Below are 18,522 nucleotides of genomic sequence, written 5' to 3'. Positions count from 1 at the left end.
TCTTAGTCTTTTTAACATATTTTAAGCCAAAGCTAGCAGAATTTCATTTTGATCATCCAAAATTATCCATTCAGACATTAGTTAAAGCTGTCCCATCAGGATTGCGTACGCCACCCTTTCAAATAAACAAATTATAAAAAAAGAAATCAGAGACACTTATCTCTTGTCAAAAACACGTAAATTCATCCACATCTTTATATAATTCGCATAACCAAAAAAGTTTACTGTTTAAGAGCTGCTAACCAAGCACAAATAAAAATACTAGTGTTAGTGTTACGTTGAAATATTTATGACGATTATTACAAGTGTTTTAAAATTCAAATGTTGATTTTTTAAACACTATACAGCTAAAGTAAGCAGTTCAATCGCATTTCATATTATTGAATACCTATACCATAACATAAACCATAAAAAATATCATGAAAAAAAACGCTATAGGCTTTTGAACGAAAATTAAGGTCCTTAAAATAATTTCTGAATGATTTCTAAAAAAGCGTGATAAAATCGAAACCATAACCGTGATAAAATCGAGCGTGAATTCGGCGAGTATTGATAGAATCGAATAGTGATAAAATCGAAAAACTACTGTAACTGTTACTACAAAATTTATGAAGTTAGGATTGCAAGTTATACCTAACTGTAACTTATCAATAGAATGATAGACTATCATATTTGATCAGATTTGAGACCTTACTATGACTCCAACGGCGCTTACGGCGTTTGTTCGGAATTACCCCACTTAGCCCTAAATAACATTGGTCCAAAGGCCCTACCTTGCGGAACTAAGATACTTGGGTGCTATCCATTAAATCTAAATATGATTCTATTCCGAAACACTTCGTTTTAAGTGTTTTGAACTGGTTGCCTCGTTCGGCTACTTTTGAAATCGATGAGCCGCGATAATGACATGTCGTAGACGATTCATTCTTGTCAAAGTGAATTCAGTGTATAAGAGAAAGAGCCGTGTCCCGTCAAAAGGGCCGCTAGATAAATTTCCTACAAATTAAGATCAACCTAAAAACGACGCATTTCTTGCAACGATCAAAGGCAGCAAACACTTATGATGACTTAACTCTATGACGGTGATCCTGCAATAAAACATCAATACAAAACGTCATAACTCACACAGGCCACTCACAAAACAGTCGAAAGTGTAGAATTTCCTAAGCCAATGACCGATTTCCGCTCAGTTGATTTATATTCGTAGCTCGGGTTGGTATGGTACCTACCTAGTTTGTCAACATTAATGTGCGGATTGCGCCCTAGGACAAAATGTAGCGTTCCGCTTTTACGGGTCATCGCAATTGTAAAACCCGAGAAAAAAAACTTCAAGATACATTCTTTGCGATGACCGAGAGCTTCTGTCGGCCGTCTGTCGCACAAAGTTTCGGCGCCCCTGAGATATCTTTTGTTGTTGTTATTGTTGTCGTCTGATATTCGGCGATGTAGAATTGCTCTTCTCATCTCAATCAGCGAGCTGTAGGTTTTTTTTTTTTCATTTTCTTTTTATTCATACAAGTGTGCGGTAGTTTTTTTCTTTTCTTACGACACCCAAACAAGAAGCGGGTTTGTTTGGTTGCACAATATTGTTATGGCATCTCTAGGTATTACACAATATTTGGGTGGTTTTGAAAGATTCTGTTTTTTTTTAAACAAAATAAACAATCGTCTTTTTCAACAATCAATATATGAGAACGTAAAATTCATGAGCACCGCAATTACAGTGCTAGTGAACAGAAAAACCTTCAAAATACCCTATAGTTTGTTAACATTATAATTTTGAGTTTAGAAACATTGATACCTTATTGAGATGTAAACTAAATTCGACTACGTCCGTTTCCTCGAGAAGCTATGAAATGATCAGTAGACTTTGGACTTTCATCGAAAAAGGTACCATTATGATTTGCATATTAATTGTGCAACATTTTGAAAAGTCATAAATTATCTCTTGAATTTTAAGAGCGCTACAGATTTTAAGTTCGTTCCATACATACTAATTTACTCACAAATTAGTTTTATGCATCAATTCCATGCTGTTGTAAACCTGTCAAATCCAACGAATCAATTCTGATCCTCAGCTGAACTACTTTTTAACGAGAATATTACTCCATACGTAGGGTACCGATATAAATATCAACCCTCTCAAATTACGCTTGACGTGAACAAGTGAACGGACACGAATTAACCCACGAACGCGAACCCACACGGGCAAATATAAATTTCGCCGAAAACGAGCAATGACACATTTTGAAACTGGGGCATCTTTCAAAGTTTTAAACATTTTTCATTACGTGCACCGTTTTCTTGTGCTGATCGCTTATGCCGTCAAGACCTATTATATTTCCCATTTCCTGTTTATTGGATCTCGGGCATAGGCCAATAAACAGAAATGATGGATGTGTGAGATTTTTCCTCAAAGAATTCTCGTTCTTTCGTACCTCCATTGAATGATTTGTATTTTACGGCTTACATGCGTCGCATCGCAACACGGGTTTATTTGAGTTGAGAAAGTATAGCAATCAATTTCTAAAAGCGTCTCATACGGTCATAATACAAATCAAGCCATGCAATAAGTAGCCAATAAGTAGCTTAAGCATATTCTACATTCTAAAGTGTTTCCATAAAAAAGGTGCTTTAATATTTGTGCATCATCATCATGCATCTTTTTTAACACTTCGATGTTTTGGTACAGAAACACTTTATTAGGAAAAACACGATTCTGTTGACGGATTCCAGTATTTAGGTAACTTTTTTTATGCAAATATATTATTCTTCGTCATTACAACGCTCTCAACTATCAACACATTGCGGACCAAATACGAGGTATCTCGTTTTTTTTTTCGCTGGACGTGTGTGCGCTTCGCTGAGAATCATAACTCAAATAAGATATTTTAAAAAGAAACTTCATCCTAAAAAGTGTATAGCACATTAGATAACTAAAGATACTAAATTTGTAAAATTTGGTTCAATGGTTTCTAAGCTAGAGAATGCCAAATTTTGGCGTTTTCGGGCTAGAATTTCTTTGCTATCCTTAATGTGTTAAGGAGAATTTTAAATATTTTTGCCCAGTTATGATTTCTTTAATCAGATGAATGAGGCAAAAGGTTGATGTTTGAACAAATAAATACATGACTGATTTGGCTTTGCATCGTCAACCATATAAACCTTATTTTCAGGGTTTCCATTTAGTAGGGAAACACAGTATCGAGTTGGAATTATTCAATTTCACCCCTTTGCATGGAAATATAGTTTCAATTTTATTTGTTTTCTAAGTATGTAAGCGACACAAAATTGTTTAGAGAGTAATGATGATCATGAATCTGTTAGATTTTGTTCGAGAAAAATTGTGCTTACAAGATTGAGTCTAATCTCTCTCAATGAACAAAATTCTTTCTTTGGGCTATAACCATCGAATGTCTTCATGTAAGGAGTGTGTTGATTTTATTGATGATTCAAACAAAGAAACAGTTCGGGAGTGTTTTAAAAAGCTTATTCTTACAGTTTATAAAGAAATTCAAGTAAAAAAGTAATTATTGGTAATATTCTCGGACTTTCGACTTGACGCGTTTCATTAGCTTTTGTACAGTTGGTTGATCACACCGCCGCAGCATTCCATTTTTTTCTTGAAAACCGTCATGTTGGACTTACCTTTCTTCTTGAAAACTCTCTTGACGATAGCCCAATATCGTTCTATGGGGCGAAGCTAGGGGCAGTTTGGTGGGTTAATTAATATCTTTCTCAACGAAATCTACATCGTTATCGTCAAACCATCTAAGAGTGGATTTAGCGTAGTGGGTTGACGCCAAATCCGGCCAGAACAATGGTGGAGTCGTATGTTTCTTATATAGTGGCAGCAACCTTTTCTGCAACACTCCTTTTGGTAGATATCGGCATTTATTGTTCCTTTTGTAAATAAACTCGCCGATTTCAATCCGCAGGAGCGGATTGCCTGCCACACAAGGACTTTCTGGCCAAATTTTTCCACCTCAATCAACTTCTGGTGGTCACTCACATCCTCCTCAGTAGCTGCTAGAATTGTGGTCCCGGAAGAGTACTGGAATCCTCTTTAACATAAGTTTCATCGTTCATGAGAATACACGCATCTGGCTTCTGTAAAATCCGATGATACTACTTCCGGGCGCTAGTTTTGGCTCGTGATTTTTGTTCAGCCGTTTCTGCTTCTTGTATGTCTTCAGGTAGTTACGCTTCTTGATCCGCTGCCTGTACCATTCCGATCGATGTCCCAGCTTTTTTCGCCAACTCCCGTATGGACCGGTTGATGAGGTTGATTACAGCGACTCACAAAAACTTGCAGTTTTCGCGTCGTCACCGCATGTGTGCACCAAGCAGTGTTCCGAAAATCACTCGGAAAAAACGCTCACGATAGGTTTCTAGTTGGAAAAATTCAAAGCCGAATACTGCTGCCTGTAGTTCCCTAGAGAGTCGGCAGAGCGACAATGCGAAGTCAATGTAAACAAGATTCAAAAGCGATAGCGGATTTGCATCTAAGTCGATCTCTCAAGCTCACTACCTGGTGTATTAGAAGTGATTGAGACACTTACTGATACAAGATCCAATTCGAAAATCCACTCCACAGCGGCAGATACTATGTACGAACATACTGCCTGCGAGTTTGAATGGCTATTTTGGTCCTCCCCAACAACAGCAACAACAAAGCAAGATGTATCAGGCAGACAGCATTCGATCATCGATCAGTAAACGAGTGAGTGAGTGAGTGATTGAGCAAGAAAAGTTATTGACTGAAAGAAGAAACTGAAAATCAGGTAGCTCCTCACTCAGTTGAGAATTCCAACTGGAGAAGGAACGTCTCTCTTTTAAATTTTATTTCTTTGATTCTCGGAGCAGCGCTGTCGAACACAATGTTTGCCCCGCTGGGAGATAAACCAACCGACAATTTAGGTTTTACTTTCGCTGTTGAAAACGTTTCAGTGTCTCTCATGAGAATTGAGTGATTTTCGGAACACTGGCACCAAGTTTCGTACCCGTACAACAATACGGATTTGACGTTTGAGTTGAAGATTCGGATTTTAGTTCGTAGCAGTGATTGAAATCCTCACCAATTTTCTTATCAGGAGCTCTCAAAATACACGCTTTGAGGCCTCGCATAGTTATACAGGAGACGATACATATACATTCATTCAAACCTCCCCCCATGAGGAGGATCTGCTCTGAGAGACACTATTCGTTTGCTGCCCCGAACGAACTCTCTCAACGTTCGGTTGCTACATGATGCATGAAGAAGACGAGGCACACATATTTATTTACGTTATTGAATTTGATGGACTCAAGCCGATAGCTGTCGTTGAGGAGAACATCTTCAACCTCGCCGCAAAGGTTGAGGCAACAACGACAACAACCGAACTTATTGCATTGCATAGGCCCGCAACGTATGGAGCAAGGAGGGGGAGGAAAAAGAAGCGAAAACACAAGCTGCCTGCGTGCGGTTGCTGTGCAATAATAGCAACAGCAGAAAAACCTCGGGTTTTCGATCCAGGCACAAACGAGGGGACTCGGGTTTGCTGTGCCTTTTGAATTCGGTTCCCTCAAGAATGTAACAGGAGATGAGTGAGAGACATTCGTTTGGTTTTTTGGATTCGCTGCCTCGAATGTATATTGCTTCGTGAAGGCGGGCCATGTTGAGAGCGTATGCATCATCGGTTCTGTCGTTTTCGCTGCCTCAAAGCAACCTTTGCTTCCGAGTAAAGCGTTGAGCGAGAGAAGGTTGATTAATTCATTCTCAACCAAATCCAACCACTGGTTCGTAGAGAGATCTGGCGTGAGCGCCAGCGCCTTCGTGTTCGTTGAGTTCGACCTATGGATACAGGAATGAAAACCTCTGAAGATGAACCGCAATCAGCAACAGCGTCATGGAAATCTTCATCTCGCGGTGGGCTAGAAGGAACATTGCTATTGATACCTAGAGGAACATCATTCTCTGGATCATGGATCAATTGAGTTCCCACTTCAACAGAAGCTTGGGCCATCGGTAGTGAATTCTGGACTGATTGAACCTCGTAAATTGAAACCGTGAATCGCAAATGAAGATGGGGGATTTGAATTGATCAGGAGAAATGGCATTCAATTCGAAGTCTTCGCATCGCTTGTTAACGGTTCTAGCATAGGTCACGAAGTCTTCGTCAACCTGTTTGGTGAGCTGGAAGCATTGGTACCGTTTGCTGAATAACTAAACACGTGTACCAAAGAGTTGCTTCAACTTTTGAACGGTTTCGTGAAATTGAAAATCACGTGGATGATTCGAAAGCAGAAAATTCATGTACCGGTCGTGACACCTACGGGTAAACTTCGCAGTAAAAGTCGCACCTTTGCCGCATCCTCGAGCTTTGCACCATCTTGGAGAAGCAGGTCTTTATACTTTTGAAACTAGCGATCGAAAGTGTGTCCGTTCTCATAGTGGAATTTCTTGATGTTGGATGCAAGGGATTCTAGAACCAACTCCGGATTGTTCGTTGCCCGATTAGGTGCTTTTTGATTGTTGAAACTTTCCATTAGGGCCATCATCCGTCGGTTTTTCTCAGAAAGTTGCTTGTTCTGCTCCAGAATGATAAGGAAATTTCCTCCATGCGCCTTCCAGAAGATTCTCCTTCGTTGAACTTGAACATCTTGAGGTGTGGGTTTGAAAATCTCGTCGTCAAATATTGTGTTCACAAAAGGGAGTTTGTTGAATATGACTTTACTCTTTAAATGGTGATTATAGATTATTATTATTATAATTTATTAGAGACCTTTTAACCACCCGGGTCATTCGGGTCTGGGTGATTATAGATGAATGTGAAATCTTTTCAGTCGAATAACTAACAATTCTGATTGCTATGATTTGACCTAATTCGAATATTGGATAACTATGATTGCACGTGGTAACACCCGTTGACCAATTTAAGCAGGCATCGCACAGAGTAGTATTTTACTGAAAAAAACATTGCCAAGTCAAAATTTAAATTTCAAATAACTGTTTTTCTGTTTGATTCTTAAATACATTTAGCACCGTATACTGGTTAATTAAAGGGGTAACATCCCAAGCAACCAAAAGTTCGAATATCACTTAAGGAACGAACTAATAAGTTCATATATAGCTGTACAAAAGTTCTGTGGAACTTTTTTGCTGTTCAAAATGCTTTTTCGAGGTCCATGGAACTTCATTCTTTATCAAGTTCAGCCAATACTCAAAAAAAGCTTTGAAGTACTGTTTTGGTTTCTGTTTCTACTTTTTAGGAACTTTAAAGTTTGTATGAAGAAAAACAATCTACTTGTTACGTACTCCTCATTTTTTTCAAAATCAAGTAGCTATCAAAGGGTTGCAAGTCTTTTTGTACAACTCAATAGTTCGTAAAAAGTCTCTGTTGTACTATTTTGTAAACTTGAAAGTTTTTAATCAGTTCAAACGGGCGTTCAAAAGCAACTTCGTATTATAGAAACTTTGAAGAAGATTCAAAGGCTAAAATCTACTTTTTTTTAACTTCAACACGTGTTTGCATAAATAAACACATCGTTACTTGGGAAACAACTATATGAAGTACACATTAAGTTCCGGAAGAACTTTTTAACAGCTTGAAAGTGGGAATTAAGTAGAAATAAAGAACCTGAAAGTCGTTTTAAAGAAAACCATCACATCGAGTAAAATCGTTGCCTACTCATGATGTTCATATAGGGCAACAAGTATGGATCTCAACTTTCAAGCGGTGAGCTCGGGTTCGAGGCTTGGTAAGAACATGTTTTTTAAATGTAATGTGAGTTAGTAACAAATATAGTTGATTAATACGAATCAAAATAGCAGACTTGAGAAAGGCAATTGAAGGAGCGGAAGAGTAATTTTTTCGATTTTTTATGCTGCCTATAAAGTGGGTTTTGAAGCTGGTTAGAAGTTGTTTGACGATTTATGCGAACTTTTAGTCAACTTTAAAGTTCGTTTAACTACTTAAAAATTGAGCTGAAAAGAAGTTGTATTAGCATACTCGATTAAGCTGATAAACCCTGATAGAGGAATGTTATCCGAACTTTTGGTTGCTTGGGATAAGGGTAACATTTTTTTTTAAAAGAACCTTTCGAGTTCTAAACAGCCCTCAAAGCTGTTTATGTGCTATTAACTGCCGATTCTCTTTTTTTTTATTTTCAACAGCGATTAAAGGCGCTTTTTCCTCGGTAATGATCAGAAATGAATGTACATTGAATTCCAAATCAGTTGAACCAACCAGTTTATGCTTTTGATTATTTTAATGTTTTTATGTTAAAATAGTTGAAAACATGAAGAAAGACAAGAAGAATAATAAAACACTTTTAATAAGTTCTGGCTGTAGAGGTACGATTAGTGATTAGTAAGGAAAAACAGAAAATTCAAGTTGGGCTAAATTTTTGGAAGTTTTAAAAACGATTTTAACGTTGCTGAAGTGTTTCGATAAATATAATGAAATTTGGAATAATTTGGAATAATACTATCCTCACTTCTTTCTTGAGATTTTTTTTTGAATATTCACTTAATTCTGCCTAGATTTTTCCGGATGTTATTTAAAAAAAATTAAATGCTCAGATTCCCCAAGGAACCCAGGCAGAGGTCAGACGAACCGTTCAGTCAGAAGATTTATAACGTTATGCGAGGTTTTTGCGCCCATTTGAGAAGGGTTCTATCCAGTTTCCGAACTGTTTGACTTGAGCCACACTCAAATGGGCTTTTTCCCTCCACAAAAGACACTCGGCTCCTTAGGCCATCAGGCAGCTGAGCCTTCAAAAAAGAAAAATAAATTCTATTAAAAAAAAATGATTACACAAAACATTATTATGCCTCCCTCCCCCCATTCTGATTTTACACAAGAATTATTATTATGTATAACTTTAAAAAAATACTAGCAGTTTTATAAGGAGTTCTATAAAGATGTAACTGGCTGGAAGGGCGTTTATTTAATGTTTTATCGGAATACCCCTATAATCATCAAATACTGCATTGATATTTTATTAACACCAACATTTACAATATATTCCGAGCATTTATGAGAAAAGTTCGCGATTCTCCCAAGAGTATGTCGACAAAAAGATGATGATAACGATGAGGGTAGACTAGACCTAGCTTGTCACGTTTATTCATTACGTTTGAACGCCGTCGTTGATTTTTCTTATTTTCAAATCGGAGCTGCTATAGCACCAGCAACTGTGAGGCGCCAACTCTGAATGAACACTGTAGTAGCAAAAAAAATCGAGACAGCAAGAAATATTTTACAAACAGAGAAAAAAAGCGCAAACTTTATCGCAAAATGTTTGTTTTGGTTTGCCTCGATGATTTTGAGTGTTCACGTTCATGTGCATTTCTGCCAAAAATGCATTTTTCTTATCTATTTTTGTTAAAAGGACGTACCGAAGGTTAAAGCGCGGCCTCATGAAAAAGATGTAATTTTCCAATGAACTAACGCGGATAAGCATCTACTTTCAATAGTTCGACGATCTCATTCTTGATTCTTTCTTAGTAATGAACCGTAGTTAACAGTTGAACTTCCAATTCTGAAAATAAAAAACACAAGGTCATGTTTATCAGCAGTAACTAGTGTTTAAGATCATATTTTAAGATATAGCATTAATTTTTTGTTTGTTGCTTATTTCGGAATAAATATTACAAATTTACCACGTCTCCGTTTCAATCGCAAACACGATTGCTGTTTGATACCTATAAACTGAAAACAATGCAATGCTGTTAGAATGTAGAGCACAGTGCGAAAATTACTGATAATTACTGCAAGCGAATGACCATGTACGGAGAAACGCTAATCACAATGTTAGGCAGCTTTGAATCTGTAGCCTGTAGTAGGTAACAACTGCCCCTTAGCCGCGTTTAACAGCATATTTATCTGAGAATGAGGTTCTAATTCTTCTATCTTTGTTCGTTTGATTTTCGCTCACAGTTATCCGAGATGACTGCCGAACTAGCGGAAGAACACTCGTCGTCCAATTTGATCAGCGAACGGCTCGATGCAGAAACCACCGAAAGACTGAGGCTGGAAAAGGAGGTCAAGGAGCATGAAGAGAAGTACCGGCACCTGCAGGAATCGTCCGAGAAGCTGGAAATGGAGCTGCTCTGTGCCAAGTCCGATCTCAATGGAGACCTGGATGACGATTTCGACGGCGATGGCGATGGCAATGCCTACCGGATTAAGTACGAGAGGGTGGCGCGAGAGCTGGAGTTCACCAAAAAGCGTCTCCAAACGCAGCATGAGCACGATTTGGAGCAACTGATTGGCCTCAAGAAACAGTTGGAGAAGAAGGTGAGTTTTGAGAAGAAAAAAATCCTTTATTTTTATTTCAAGAAAGAAAATTTCCAAGAAATATTTTCATTGAATTATGTTGCCGAAATTATTTTTTGTTGTCCACAAATTGCTGTTGTTTTCTTTACTTGTTGTCTACTTGAATCTATGAACGTTTTATTTAAGTTTACCATTTTGATGATGCAAATTCTTAAGATAACGCGTGAGGCAGTTATTTCTAAATTTGTTCTTTGAAAAAGTCTTTAAAATGTGTTGTTTTGGGTTTCATTGAATGATTGCCTGTTTTCTGCAATTGTTGCAGCTGGCCGATGCATACGAGGAAGTGGAAGAACAGCGCCAAGTCGTTGGTCAGTGGAAACGGAAAGCCCAAAAGATGACCAATGAAATGAACGACTTACGCATGCTGTTAGAAGAGCAGAACAGTCGCAATAATCTGCTCGAGAAACGCCAGCGCAAGTTCGATTCCGAATGCCAATCGTTACAGGTTAGTTGATTGAGGCAACCCAAAAAATATGCGTTCCATAATCGGTTGATTTTCTCTCACTTTTTAGGACTCCGCACGCCAGGAGAAACAATCCAAAGAGCGTTTAACACGTGAAAAAGATGTACTTATCGCTGAAAAGTTCACGCTGGAGCAAACGCTATCGGTAAGTCAACCCGAACGCACCGTAAAAATTGTTACGAAAACCCATCAAAGAGAAAAAGACGTTGTTAGGTCTTAGTTTTAGTGAGCTTTGCCTCCGACATAGATAATGGGCGTACACGATTATGATATCTAAAAATTGCTTATGCTTACTCTGACGTCTTATCTTTGTGGTTTGTTTAAACAAAATTAGAATGTAGAGTGACTAAACTTTTGACTCAGTCAATCAGGCTAGCTTGTGGAGACACATTCTGAAACTAGTTTATCGCTTTCATATCGACAGGACGTTCGACTGGAGCTAGAACTGAAGGAGGAAAAATACACCGCTTTGCAAAGAGAACTAGAAGAGATGACTTTCGGCGGAGGTACCGAAGAAGAAATTGCCCAGCTCAAGCGACAGAAGATGGATCTCGACCGGCGCTGCAAGGAGCAGGAAGAGGAACTGGATGAAATGGCAGGACAAATACAGGTAAGGTTCAACGACTAAAACATATAGAAATCTGCTCAACAGATTTACTTTATAAACTCATATTTTCAGTTCTATTAAATAAAAATATTTTTATAAATTTCAAGTTTAGAAAATAAAATTTGTTACCATTTTTGCAGCTCCTTGAACAAGCAAAATTGCGACTGGAAATGTCTTTAGAGACCATGCGCAAAGATGCTCGGAAAGAAGCACAACAGCGTGATGATGAGCTGGAAGAAGTTCGCGGTAGTTCGTATAAGAAAATTAAGTCTCTAGAATGCCAACTAGAGCAGGAACACGAAGAACGAACGTCTCTTTTGCGTGAGAAACATGATCTGGAAAGGCGACTGAGCAGTTTAGAAGAACAAGACCGAGCCGAACGAGCAGCTGAGGAAGCGGCCTCTCAGAAACTAAAGCGTGACCTCCGCAAGTATAAGGCACTGTTACGTGATGCACAAAGCCAACTGGAGCGAGCTAAAACGGATTCTGCCGGAAAGGCTTTGATACGACAGCTAAGAAATCAGCTGGAAGATGCCGAATCCGCCCGGTCGACAGCCGTCAAGGCTCGACAGGTTGCGGAAGGCGAGCTACAAGATGTCCAGTTGATGCTGGAGGAAGCTCAACGTGCACGGTTTGATGCTGAAGATAAGGCCCAATGTGCCCTGCGAGATCGAACAGAACTTCAGGCACAGATAGACGAAAACGAAGAAGAGATGGCCGAGCTGATGAAAAAATACAGCACTACAGTCAAACAGTTGAGCTCCGAACAGGCTATCATAGCGGACTACGAATTTAAAATCTCCGAACTGGAATCGGAGAAGAAATCCTTGAAGGAACAAATCACCGATCTAACGACGCGTCTGGAAAGTGTCGAAAATATCGGCGATTCGTCTTCGAGCATACAGTTCAAGCGGCTTGAACTACGTACCAAAGAATTAGAATCCCGCTTGGAATTCGAACAGGCCACTAGAGCTAGGATGGAAATTCAGCTCAACCGGCACAAAGATTCACTGGAGAAAGCCCAAAGTGAAATCAGCCAAATCCGTACTAAAGAAATGCTCGCGCAAGAAGCACTCAAGAAAGCTCAGAAAACAATCCGGGAGCTTCGAGAGGAATTGCACCTGGTAGTCAACAAAGAGCAAGAAAGTTTAGCCAAACGAAAAGATTTGGAGAAACGATACGAGACGGTTGAAGCAGAAGCTGCATCTGCACGTGCAGATTTGAGACTTGCGCTTCAAAGGATCGCAGATTTACAGCAAGCAATGGAAGAGGGAGATTCATATCATTCGGACAGGTAATTGGTACATGCGTCTTTGCCAATTTCTATCCAACATGTGCCCTTTATTTTTTCCAGCGAAAATAGCGACAGCTCAATTGATTCTGTTAGCGAAACCAGCTACCGTAGCCCAAGTGTGCTGTCTTCAATTCGAGGCAGATCTGGTGAGACGAACGGAACTAATGGCAGTGGCACAACACTTTGCATCAGGGAAGAGAAAGAAAACACTCCGAGGTATGTCTTATATGAATCTTATTTGCCTGTTCTCTATTTAAAAAAACCATATATACTGATTATCGAAATTTAGAGCAATTTTTTCACTGCACAATCAAACGATTTTCTTTGTCACGCATGCATTCAGCACATCTCTTATCACGCATTTTATCATATTCTACTGGATTGGATTTAGAATAATAATTCATAAGCTAACGAATTCTAAACTTAAATGGTATCATTTGTTGTTAGATATTATTTGATTTCCTTTTAAGTTCAAAATAAATTTACTCTAATACTCAAACAAATAAAGGTTACGTCCCATTTGGCTTAAGGCAAGCTAATAAATTCATGCTTTGAGCAAGATGAGTAATGGATAAGCAATGTAATGTTGTAAATACTGGAAAAATAATGACACATATTTCTTCATAATTTTCTCCGTAATGTGTTGTTGTTTCTGTAGAATCAGGTCCAAATTTAAGATAGGACGAATAACGAGAAGACGTCTTCCATTCACAATTAAAGAGGAAGAAGAGGATGAATCGACGTTACGATCTTCGCTCGACAGTAAAAAGAATCTATTATCAGATGCTTTCCACGAAGAATCTGACGCTCAGATTGATACCGTACTTGAATCGATAAAGAATGCCATAGGAGAAGACGATGATCAGGAACTGAACAAAACTGATCCTCCTCCTAAATATACCGGAGCAATAAGAAAAGTATTCAATACTTCAGCTAACAAAGACAATAGCGATAACCTAGCGCGCTGTCCATCTGAAATGGATGATAAGTTAGATGTGTCGCAGAAAAATGCATTTACTGATGAAAACAACAACGATAAGTGGTTAGGTGAAAAGCTTTCGGAATCATCAATCGTACGAGAAATAGGCAACGCTTCTACCGCGATAGCCGCTCACGTGCAGGCTGACGACTCTCGGTTCGATTTAGATGCTTTGAAATCGATCAAGGAGAAGATTCGCAACATAAACCGTACCCTGAAGGAGGAGGCTAATGAGCTTGTAAGCCGCCAAAAATATGAATTCCCACCCCCTCCAACTTTGTCTTCTCCTAAACCAGATAAAACAAATGGAATTATTGACATGACTGAAATGATTAAAAAACCAAACACCCCTCCGTTAACAGATCGTTTACCAAATGATTTTAACGAGTCGCTCAAAAAAGAAACAAAACCAGAACTGGGTTCAACATCCAGTGATAAACTGGCCGAAGGGATCAGTAAATTGGATCATATTGATTCTCAACTTAACGTTGATGGCATTCGATCGATCAAGGAAAAAATTCAGCAACTTAAGCGCAAACTTCAAGACGAATCGGGTCCTTCGACGGATACTGTTGATAAGAATCAGCTAATCAGCGAAATTAGCGAAATGAAGAAAACTTTAACGGCAGCTTTTATCAGCAAGGGTAACGATCATAAATCAACGATTTTGAGATCATCTTCTTTGAAAAGATCGGAAGGATCCGCAGCGCCAGTAAACGAACGGAAGGAAAACCATTCACTTACAGACTTGGTGTCATCGGCAAAAGTCCCGGAACATGCGGAAATTCTGCCTTCAACCAGTAGTTCGAAACCTCTGTTTTCGATAAACCAAGGTGAACCGAATGATGCTCTTTTGATCGCTGCTACAAGTGTCAATGTTGCTGACGAACGTCATAATATGTCGCCAAATTTGCTTGCTGAATGTGCTAATAACCACCAATGCGAAAATGTTTTGGCTGTAACAAACGATCGTTTGGGTAGCGATCGTGCTTTAAGTGATTCGAACGAAGCTACTTCGACAACTAATAGTGTAGATTTGACTAAGGACGAGCCTGTGACGGATAGCATGAAACCGAATTGTGTAATTTCAATGGAGACGGACGCTTTAACCAATACGGCTTCAATCTTTCAGTCCGAAACAGATTCTCCTGGAACAACTTCTGGAAACACTGATCCCCGCTCCGAAATGGACTCTCCCGTTGACAGCAAATTAGAATCAACGATCGAAGATGTTAATGTAGGAAAAGCAGAAAACTGTGTTTTCCAAAATCAATCCATACCAATTGATAGTCAGTTAGTTGTAGAGAAGATCACAGAACAGCGGGTGGAAGAGGATTCGAGTTCGACAAAGAGAAGTGATCACATTGAAGGTGTGGAAAATACAACAGCAGTTTCTTTTGAAAACACATATAATGCAGCTTCCACTGAAACAAATTTCACTTCGAAAGACGCCAAAGAAGTTGAAATTGGCCAAGAAAGTTCGACAATGGCGGATGCAATGGATTCAAAGAACGATTCGATTGACTGTGGAAAAGATGAGAATATTGTCAAATCATATGTTCCACAAACATGTGAACATCAAATTCCTGAAAACACAATAGTAAGTACAGAAAACAGCGATCAACACAGAACAGCTGTGACTAATTCAATCGACAGTGGAGACAAAGAAGAGCTTTGCAATCCGTCAAACTCCTTACAAACACCAGAAAAAGCAGTTTTGACTGATGTAGATGTGGATACGTTGATCACATGCAATCCACCAGACAAACCTGAACGGCGATTATCAACCTGCTCCAACGACATTTGTCCTAGTGAACTGGAGTGCAAGTGTGAAAATGTCGACCGAATCGTGGATTACCTGATGAGAGATATGGAACAGCATAGTTCAGAAAAACGTGTTCGTAGTGCAGCAGTGCCTTTACCCGAGATCAGCAACGTCGTTCCCGAGATGGGTGTTGTAACCGAAACAGTCGTGCAGAGTGTATGCGTGTCTTCGGAATTACAATGTCGATGTGATGAGCCAACAACAGACGATTCAAAATTAGAACCGATAACAAGTTGTACCAATGAAATGATTGTTGATCGATTGGTTTCCAACGATGTGGATATGGTTGAACAACAGGTTTTATTAGAAAAACCGGTTACAACATTAAGCGAGATTTCTACGAACATAAAAAAAGAAACTTCATTGGAAGGTCAAAATATTGAAACAACACCAGAAATAACTCAAGAAAAATTCGATGAGAACAACAATAATAACGACGAGAAACGTGTGGTATCAGAAGTTAGATGCACTAACGTGTTGACCAAACCCAAGCTCAAAACCAATCATGCCTCGCTAAAGCGACAATCTAAACCGGACAGCACTAAAGACGTCGGGTCCAAGTCCAATCCCAACTCAAGACGACCATCACTGACGGATTCCTTAGCAACTGTCACCAATAATAACACAATCTACTCGGATCTGGCCAAAGGAGATCACCCTGTTGCCGCAGCAGCTCGCACAGCAAAACAGAAATCATCTGATTCGAAGAAGGTAGTTGAAATTTCTCCTTCCCTATCATCCCAACCAAACCCCCCTGAAGATCCCATCACAAACCAAGTAAGTGATCGCGCTTTAGTAGATGTAGATACGCAGGCTTTGCTCAATGATCGTTCCTCTTATTCTGTTGTTATTCCAATAATGCACTCTGCTGTTGCTGCTTCTGCAGTGTCAGTTGATGTGATCGATCATCACCCCCAACATCCCCGAGAAACAGCTGTGATTGAATCTGGTGCGGCACAGGTTTCCTGTGATTCCCAATCGGTTCCTCAAAAACAACTTTCCTATGCTGAAAGTTTAAAGAAGGCACGATCACCCCCAAAAGTCTCACGATTATCTGGTACTTCAAACGAGAGTTCGATTGAACCGTGGAAAGCGATCAAGAGCGAGTATGCAAACAAAGCTAACAATCGAACTGGAAAACAACCACAACAGCCGAGATCGAGACATTCGAGCCTGGCTCGAACTTCTTCAAAAACATCTGCAAATATTCAACAAAGCAAATCAGCCTCGAAAATCTGTTCCAAGGAATTGTCTCTGCCAGTCAACGGGCAAACTGTGGAAACCAACAAGCCCAACGAGCATAATCTCAAATCTGGACAAAGGAATAAAAATTTAATCACCAAAGGAGCGAACAAATCGAACCCAAATTTATTACTTGACAAAAAACTGAAAGAGCCGCCAAAGGATCAGTCAAAAACTACCAACCGCCGTAATCTTCAACAAACTGTTAATACCGCAAGCAGCACATCGAAAAAGAAATGATCAAACTGGCGCAAATGAAAGGCAAGCACTTTGACGAGCATTTTTAGACTTCGCTTCGAGTGATCCCCTTTTCCAGCTAATTGATTTTAAAAATCAAGTCGAGCCAATTTAATCTTTCCAATTGCTAACTAATTTTTAAATTTCCAATACATTCTGAAAACTGTCACCGTTCATAACAGCATAAGTTCATTCGAATCCTTCTTAATTACATTATTTGCAAATCAATCGGAAACAGAAAAAAAAAGTCTACCACCATGTCCCTACCCCCTACAATTGTCTGCCTTGGATCTCCCGCACCGACATGGATGCTTCCCACCAACAACCGTCCACCTTCCTTCTCCAACATAACGATCCAATCCCGACGCCGTGTCGTACCGGCTGCCGCCGTTGTCCGTCAACGGTCATCCCGTTCAAGATCCAAACCTTCGTCAACTCCTCCATCGAACGGCGAAAAACGTCATGACGTCAATAGAGTTCGCTTTTCCAAAACACCGCCCCTCCCCGTAGAACAGAAACCACCAGCAGTGGCATCACCACAACCGCAGGACCACAAATCTCCACAGCGAGCGTTCTACTACTGGTGGCAGCACCCGTGAAACGTGTGTTTGGTAGTGATTTTTGTTAGAAAGTATCGCTGTAGGTGATCGATACATCTAGGAAGAACTGTTTTATAACATTATGGCATTGTTTTTGAATGAGTTTCGTTGTTTTTTTTTATTGTATTGAATGGACTAATTTAAAACTGTTTTTTTATGTTTTTGATTTTTGTTTATTTTTGTCTAGGTTTAAGTTTTTTTTCATTAAGATTCTAGTCAGTTTAATGTTTTCGACGTCGAACGATTTCAAGGTTGACAAAGTTATCTGTAAGTAATATTGTTGTTAAAAAAATTAAACGCCAGTTTGTAAATAGGCGCATTCTTGCCTTTTCAAAACAGTTTTTTTTGGGTTTTCTTGCTGGCTCTGCTGTAAAAAATGCGAGGTAGACTTTTATTGATTATGATGTTTTAACATTCTGAAGTCTGATGTGTATTACAAGATGGAAATTTTTAATTTTCAAATTTATGAACAGTTGATATTCAATGCTATCTAGGTAACTCAAACGCTGAAATATGGCTCTAATAATAGTGAATCTTCAATAATGAATGTTGATTGTTGATGCTAAACAATTGGGTGGCAATAGGTGTCATCATCGAATTTCAAAAACTGTATGTTTTGTTGATTGGCCCAAAAACTGACCTCTGCAAAATTTTAGCTCATTCGGACTTAATTTAGGGGGGAATCTAAAAATGGAAATTTTAACTTTTAACTATGCTTTACACACGTGACGAGATCTGGTGTTATTTCTAAAAAAAAATTCCGGAAGTAGCAACCTGGGACTAGTCATTTTTCGGAACCCAGATGAGTTAATACTAAGCTCTCCAGATTTTTTTCCGGGCAAATGCGGGAATTTATATCTTAGACCTGGCAAAATTTTGGGGGTGGAAATTGCAATTTTTCCACTAGAAAGGTTAATAATATTTTCACAAAAATGGTCCCAAACATAATTAATT

The 18,522-nt window shown here is 39.1% G+C and overlaps 1 protein-coding gene across 11 annotated transcripts in view; it reads left to right on the top strand.

Annotated features, from left to right (window-relative positions):
* Positions 1–18,522, top strand: part of LOC129747707 (unconventional myosin-XVIIIa) — a 268,397-nt gene that overhangs the window by 242,736 nt on the left and 7,139 nt on the right. For 7 of the 11 annotated variants that reach the window (XM_055742031.1, XM_055742032.1, XM_055742030.1 and 4 more), the window contains 8 exons: positions 9,924–10,283; positions 10,585–10,767; positions 10,835–10,930; positions 11,210–11,395; positions 11,533–12,686; positions 12,747–12,902; positions 13,345–14,498; positions 14,798–14,983. In XM_055742031.1, the coding sequence (XP_055598006.1) occupies positions 9,924–10,283; positions 10,585–10,767; positions 10,835–10,930; positions 11,210–11,395; positions 11,533–12,686; positions 12,747–12,902; positions 13,345–14,498; positions 14,798–14,838 (3,330 nt within the window). In that variant the 3' untranslated portion in view covers positions 14,839–14,983. Of the gene's footprint in view, positions 1–9,923; positions 10,284–10,584; positions 10,768–10,834; positions 10,931–11,209; positions 11,396–11,532; positions 12,687–12,746; positions 12,903–13,344; positions 14,499–14,797; positions 14,984–17,207; positions 17,581–18,522 lie in introns of those variants that run through there. The other 4 variants (XM_055742034.1, XM_055742035.1, XM_055742029.1 and 1 more) reach the window with 3 other exon arrangements.

This window comes from Uranotaenia lowii, chromosome 2 (assembly GCF_029784155.1).
Source record: "Uranotaenia lowii strain MFRU-FL chromosome 2, ASM2978415v1, whole genome shotgun sequence".
Taxonomy (NCBI): Eukaryota; Metazoa; Arthropoda; class Insecta; order Diptera; family Culicidae; genus Uranotaenia; species Uranotaenia lowii.
This window is presented reverse-complemented; position numbering and strand designations above follow the sequence as displayed.